General features: G+C 32.4%; 1 protein-coding gene across 1 annotated transcript; it reads right to left on the reverse strand.

Moving 5' to 3' along the window:
• Positions 1–1,038: 1,038 nt before the first annotated feature.
• On the reverse strand, positions 1,039–7,206 carry LOC106107360. Its single transcript, XM_013288196.1, has 4 exons — positions 6,838–7,206; positions 3,188–3,357; positions 1,619–1,757; positions 1,039–1,399 (listed from the first exon to the last, which is right to left on the reverse strand). The coding sequence occupies exons 1-4, from the start codon at positions 7,136–7,138 to the stop codon at positions 1,275–1,277; spliced, it is 735 nt and encodes a 244-aa protein (XP_013143650.1). The 5' UTR covers positions 7,139–7,206; the 3' UTR covers positions 1,039–1,274.
• Positions 7,207–7,605: the final 399 nt, after the last annotated feature.

Below are 7,605 nucleotides of genomic sequence, written 5' to 3' on the forward strand. Positions count from 1 at the left end.
TTCCACTAGAGGGTAGCTGACATAGATAGGCATATTATAGGCTACTTTTTTACTAAGCGCTGTCAAAATGGTGTAACGGATGGTCCAAATTTGCGCTACCGAAGTTTGCGGGCTAGTCAAGATATAAAGTTATTGATAAATAAGATAGAATTATCAAACTATGATAGCTAAATTCATCGTTAATGAATCTATTAATTAACTGGGAAGGTTAAAATAGTTGTTGTGTCAAGGCTAACGGCTCGATAATAGCGGTTACATTACGAACGGTAATCTAACAGAAAACAAGCAAAAGATATAAATCCGTGCGATTAGATCAAAAAATCTATCAATAAATTATAAGAACCAGAACTCACAGATGACGTAAATTAGAAAAAAAGGTAACATAAATTACTCGATAAAAGAAAACATTCTTCTTATAAAATTATAAAAAAAAACAGTCCGGCAGTTTAAATATTATTACAATGTATTTGACTTGATCATTTCAACATATACGTTGATTTTGTACGAAAATTGTCTTTCAGTTATTACTATGCATGCAGCATAACATATAGTCGCATCGATCTTGACGCTATCTACCTCCGATAAGAAGATACAGAACTGACATGGTACAAAAAATAAAGAAGAAAATTAAAAATATACGGTCGAATACTAAAACGTCATTTAAAAATGTAACATCGTCTTACATGACAACGCCACGTATAAATTCCAAAATTCTTTCAATATTTGACCTCTATAATATAGTAAGCGGGGCTTCCGAAGCCATGTATTTAAGTTTCGTTTCAGTATTTGACTTTCAGATTCTATATCTTTCTGGAATTTGAGAAAGCTTAGTGACAAACAATAATTCGCCATCTATCTACTTTTCTACATTTTACGAAACTTCATGGATACGACACATATGGTTCATGGATATAGGTTGATAATCTAATAGGATGGTTGAATTAAAGTCATATAATAATATAAAATATTTGGTTTTTAAACTAACCTAACTTTAATATAAATCTACAGATAGACTTTAAAATATTAACATGTTCTAATTAATGTGAAATAAATAAAAAAAACTCTTTTAAAGTATGAATGAACACAATCAACATTTAACTGTATTCAAGAACCTTCTTTTTACCACATCCTGGCACTACTAACTACTGGCAAATAATCTGTCTATGAAATAATCACATGAAATTTCGAATAAATATGCTTAAACTTTATCTTCCTATAGTAAGCCTCTTAATATAATATAATAATAATAATACTTTTACAGCTTTTACAATCAATCAAATTTTCACATAGTTTCCATAGGGCGTACTTATTGTCTGAGGTCCAGCGACGTACGGTTCGTAAACTACGTTGACTTGTTTCGTATCTGACGAACTTTGTGTCCCATCTCTGCTCCACGAAGCTGCAATAATAAAAATACATTACAGCGCCCTCTATGATACAAACATCGTACTTGGTGTGAATAAGTGTTTTGTAACCTCAGCACAAGATGGCGTTGTTCTCAAATTGCGTGCAGAACTTTTATTCAAATCCTTACAGCGCCCTCTATGTTACAAAACAATAGCATTTTCTTTCACTTACACTACTAGACACAAGATGGCGGTATATTAAAATTACTCACAAAAGGGTATGTGTTCATCAGGGCCGCTGTGTCCATGCTGGCCGTTATGTATGTGCAGATGAATTTCTTTTTGTGGCGAGTGAGGTGGAGGCTCCCAGCCGCTGGAGTGGTGTCCCTTGTGACCGAACAGAGCGCCGATCTGAAATATTATATTCATTATTATATAGAACTAGCTGATGCTCGCGACTTCGTCTGTGTGAAATTAAAAATTATATTAAAAACACTGCCTTTGTTACTCAGTGATAACTTTTTAAAGGTAAAAGATTTTTTTAAATTGCTCCAGTAATTTTTAAGTTATTCCATTACATACAAAAATACAAATCTTTCCTCTTTATAATTTTAGTATAGATGTAGTAAAGTAAACATAAATAAATTACATTAACATAAAACATGAAACTTAAATACGTACATAAAATTATAATTTATTTTTTCTTAGAAGACAAGAATGCGACATAGATACGGGCCGACAAGTTATGAAATAAGATTGTTAAATTAAACTAAGCACACCTTTCACTTCAATTAGTGTCCTTTTACCGCGAGTTTTCACAGCTGATACATTCTTACTAGAACATTCCCATCCCTCTTATTATTATTAAAAACAACCGAGATAGCAATGTTTATTTCGACAGTTTTCTAAGGTCAATATCACTATGTTGATTCTAATAAATTGTGTTCAACAAATATTACCTTGAAGTTTTTACGTCACACGTGACCGTTTTTATCTCTTTTTTCCTCAAAGAATGTCACATTTCACATCCTTGTCTGTCCAGCCCTATAGAAAGTTACTTTCACTCAATCAGCATACATCAACCAATGACGTCATACCAATACGGCTATTCTAACGAAAACAGAAAAAGTAGAACCATAGAGAATAATGCTAGTTATATGATAGAGTGGACATGACATAAATTATACAAATCCCCTCCCAATGTAAATACAATCGGTATACTCAAAAGCGTTACGATTCGTTGGGTCAAATTAAATTGTACTATCTTAAGCCACTTCAAAATTAAAGAGATATTCAATTTGAGTGCATGTTTTTCAGTGCATGCTTTTGTATTAATTACTCGCATATTGCTATAAGTCTACATATTTTAAGACTAGGTGTCTTTTACAATCAAAAGACAATCAAGCACTAGTTCCTCTCTTTAGTAACATAGATCTGTTAGTTGTACAAAGTCGAGAGCAAAAAGTACATTAATATAGAAAATATCTATCTCGAATCTAGTTGCGTTTCTAGTCATTCGAACTAGATGATTTAAGTATGCTAACGGTATTACTATAAGTATTTCTGTAATGGAAACCAACTAAATTGTCTGCTTTTCTTATAGATATAAATATTGAAACTTGTGTGGAATTACGTATTTTAACAGTGATTTAGTTAGTGTGTCTAATGAGAGTCAAAGGCAAATTTTTCCCATCCCTATGAGGATTGGATTTAGTAAGTGAACAGACAGATAAGTAGAAGTGTCTTCTTTTTGTATCCTTCGCCTAATACGGTAGGCTGACCAGACCGATCTAAGCAACAATCGTAAACCAGAGATTGTAGTCAATTTGTAAACGGTGTACCTTGACAGCGCCGGCAATGAGTAGCAGTTTAAGAATGACGAGTGTGACGCCGAGAGTCTTGATGCCAACGAGCGCGGCAACAACCGCCCAGGTCGCTGCAGCACCCATCTGGAACACTAGCGGTATCAACGCCGCCGCCATTTTCTTGAACGGTCGCCCGAAAGTTCGCCCTGATCAAAACAAATGAATTAATCAAATATCTTTGTTATTCTAAAGGGAATGGTTTGATAATGATTATGTACTGGTATTTTGGCAATGAAAATGCAGTAACATCTATACTAAACTACACTAATATTATAAAGAGGAAAGATTTGTATTTTTGTATGTATAGAAATAACTCAAAAGCTACTGGGCCGATTTGAAAAATTCATTCACTGATAGAAAGGTAATTTATTTGTGAGTGACATAGGCTATATATTTTAATTTCACGCGGGCGAAGTCGCGAGCAACAGCTAGTTATTAAAAAAGTATGTAATGCAAAACAGAGTATGTTTTTGGACATGTTGTTGAAGACCGGTCAAACAAACTGGTGCATAATAACATAGGACCCTAATGCAAGTAATTTTGAATTAAGGTTTCCATTGACTAATTTATAAACAAGCGTATATCAAAATTTATTTAACCTTGGAACTAAACGTAATTTTAATAATTCAATCACCTTGACCTACGTAACTTAGTCTACCTTCAAATTATACGTTTTAAATTGTAAAGATGCTTTATGCGTACGACTCTATGTTTACAAAGCAAACAGATATATGATTTTAAAACTAAATTATAATTTTTAATGTAGACGTCGTCAGTCAATGATCTCAACTAGGTCAAAGAGGGAGCAATATTAATATGAAATACCATGAATATAGTCTTTTTTATGTAGTTTTTACAACTATTTCACATTTTTCGGTTCTTCAGAGAGGGCTAAAGTCCTGATTCTACTACTAGTAATATCTAGTGTGTATCTCATATTATTCATTTAAAAACAGGAAAGTAATTAACCTCGATGCGTTGTGAAAACTAACGTGTGACGAACGACCAGCGTCGATCGAACACATTTCCGAAGTTTTTGCGAGAAACAAATACCAATAATGATAAGCTTTGCGCGATTGCGAATGTCTATGGACAGCGGTCGCTTCGCCATTTTGACGGATTCAGGTTGTCGCTTGTTCGTTTGCCACTTTATGTTATAAAAAAGCAACATTAGCCGTCATTAATGCGGCAAATTCTTCACGTATGTCACAAACACTTATTGCAATGTTATCTGTGCAAACATTGTACGAGAAATGTGAACAAGAAATATTAGCACTACAGTGCACTTATGGCTGCGACTTTACAAAATAGTTATGTATAATATTGTATTATAGGAACATGTACATGTTGCGGAAAACGAGTAGTTATAAATAAAATGAAGGTATTTTCAATTGTCAAAATATGCGTTCTTTTATCGACAATTTATCGCATCTTGTTTACATTTTTTAATCATAAAAACATGTAAGACCACCTGAAACTAAACTATTACACGATGTTTTGGTCTCGCTGATATGGAGGTGCGCACATTACTCGATTTTTAGCTGAGCAACTAAATAGTTGAATTGGCTGCGAAACAATTGACAATAGCACAACGATTGTTTTGTCAAAGGTGTGCGCCCGCTCTAAGTATAGAGATCACTAAACAAGTTTTTCAACAACATAGACAAACGTATGTGCCTAATAAGTACTACCGTTTTGTCTTCCGTTACTTAAACAAAAATAACTCATTCTATAACGGTCAAAATCATACGTCTCGTAAATCTATCAACACATCACTGCTAATTATTGAATTTTATTATTTGAAATTGAAGTACAAATTGTGGTTAAAATGCGATTGATCTGGTGATGCCCATACTATGCAATGCCTGTATCGTGGGCATCGAAAACAGCAGGAAAAATATTTTCAATTATCTAGTCCAATGAATTTTAAGGTTATTGATCATTTCTATGAAAAGACTGCAATAAGTCAATTAATCGAGATTAAGTTATATATATAATTATAAAAAAAAAGTGTGTAACCTACGTGTTCTTTCAGAATGTCTTCAACGACTATACCAACATCGAGAGCCATTCTGAATTTTAGGCTACAAACTCTAACAAACATCCATCCATCTAAACTGTCGCATTTATAATATTAGTAAGAAATAAGTTTCTTATTTATTTGCTTATTTAAAAAGTCAAATATTGGAATTCGTAAAGTCATACTCAACACTTTACTTACTTACGAAAATTATATCTCATTGTACAGTTTCTTTGCAAATGATAGGTATCTTTTGTCTATCTATTTTATTTTTTGTTTGTGGCTATAATTTAGAACTGCTAAAATCCAAAACCAGTACTTGACTTGTCATTTTAAAATTATATTAATTATAGACATGAAAATAACATGGACCGACTTACGTACAAGTTTTTTTTGGTCAACATGTTATAGGAAACATGCTATAAATCATATTGTACCTTGTTTTTCATTCTATTTTGAGTCATGACACGGAAATGTTAAATAAACATAAAATTTATATAGGTATTGTTCATTGTGTTCACATAGATAAATCTATCTGATATTACAAAAAACATTGTTTAAACAATTCAGGAATATTCATTGAAATAAAATAAAAGTAAAATCAAATATTTCAAGTCGATTTCTCATATTTTTCCGTTTCTCTTTCCGTTTCGTTGGTTGCATCCCTAATTACGAACCTTGCACTGACATCTGACGATCAATATGGCCTTGATTCGATTCCTCGGTTGGCTGTATCGGATAACTAAATTGTTATTTCGCTAACTATTTACTGATCTACTAAATAATACTCAATTGTTAATCCACACATATTTTAATATAATTTAACACACGTAACACAAATTTCAGTATTTTTAAGGAGTTAACACAAAAAATATCTAAACTAACTACACTTTTTTTTAAAATGGTTGGAAAAATCCATTTGATACTTCGAGGAAATGCTCTAACGGTCCTTTGTTTTTTATTTCCTACTAGCTGTTGCTGGCAACTTCGTCCGCGTGAAATTACAAATATACATAAATTATCTTTCCAACGGTGAAAGAATTTTTAAAATCGGCCCAGTAGATTTCGAGATTTCAATACATATAAAATACAAATCTTTCCTCTTTATAATATTAGTATAGACGAAGTTTAATTAGCGGACCGACACTACCATGTTTTTGACAAGCAAACTATTAATAACAATTCAAATTGAGATGTTATGTAGAGCTTAGGAGATAACATTACTGATGGCTACTAAGAGAAAGTAATGATTGGTACAAGAGATTTGATAAACGTACCACATAACAATTACGTTTGACAATCACGCGAGTTATTTTATAAATGAACTTACGAGAATGTTAATTGCCTTTTACGCTTTCTAAAATTAATAAAATCATCAGAACTATATTTTTACATAATAGCAGGTATTTATTAATTTCATAACGTTTATTAAAACCAGCATATTATGCTGGATGTTTGTGTTAAAATACGATTAACGTATCCTACATGGGATTCGACCCTACGACCACATGCTGTTCACAAGTGTGCGGTAGTCATATAACATACGTGCCCCCTTACAAACAATAGAAAAAGGTTATTTAAAAAATAAACCATATAAAAAACATACCGATAGAATTGTCTGTTGCAATTGCCCGCTGTTCCACATTCTTATTAGAAATATATTCACTTTGGTTTACTGTAGAACTGTTTCTATTAACAATTAAATTATTATGATTATTATTTAAATTATTAAAACTAATTTTTGTGTCACTAATACTATTTACTTTTGCCCCGTAACCGGGTCGCGTGTTGGATATTAAAAACAAACACACGAAAGTCATATAAACATTTGTTCGTCCTCTTTTATTTATTAGCAATATGTGAAAACAAGGTATGAACCACTTTATTATTTCCTTTAAATCCATCATCTTGTATATTTCACTGTACTTTTTTAATTTAAGACTAATTTTTTAAAGCAAACGAACGTCATCTCACTGAGAACGTTACAACAAAACTGACGTGAAGGTGGTAAATGGCGGTCGTCGCAGCGCATTTCTTCTTTCTCTCGTACTCAGACCTGTCTTCAATTCACAGACCAAAAACTTTCGATTTTCATTGATATTCGTGTTCCGTTTGCGCGCGCTTTAAACTAATTCAGGTAAAGATATTTAAAATAACTGCTTTGTAACTATTTGGGCATTTAAAAATAGCGAAATTAGGAAAGTCTACTTTCGTTTGGTTTGTCGCAATAGGCATGCAAATGGTTTTGTTCAAATTGTATGTATAAGAGGTAATTTGTATTGTTTTAAAAATAGTGCATTTGCATTTCTATTTACGGAAGTACTGTAAATAGCAGGTTCAGATCCCTAGGCACAACCTATCCTTAGACTACGCT

This window comes from Papilio polytes, unplaced genomic scaffold, assembly GCF_000836215.1.
Source record: "Papilio polytes unplaced genomic scaffold, Ppol_1.0 DF822067.1, whole genome shotgun sequence".
Taxonomy (NCBI): domain Eukaryota; kingdom Metazoa; phylum Arthropoda; class Insecta; order Lepidoptera; family Papilionidae; genus Papilio; species Papilio polytes.

Bases quoted from the DNA above. Each gene is read 5' to 3' on its own strand.
- LOC106107360 (XM_013288196.1), bottom strand. From the start codon at position 7,138: ATGATGGATTTAAAGGAAATAATAAAGTGGTTCATACCTTGTTTTCAC. The intron at 3,358-6,837 runs GTATGTTTTTTA...TGTTTTGATCAG, and splicing joins TGCAACAGACAATTCTATCG to GGCGAACTTTCGGGCGACCG. The intron at 1,758-3,187 runs GTACACCGTTTA...ATAATATTTCAG, and splicing joins TCATTGCCGGCGCTGTCAAG to ATCGGCGCTCTGTTCGGTCA.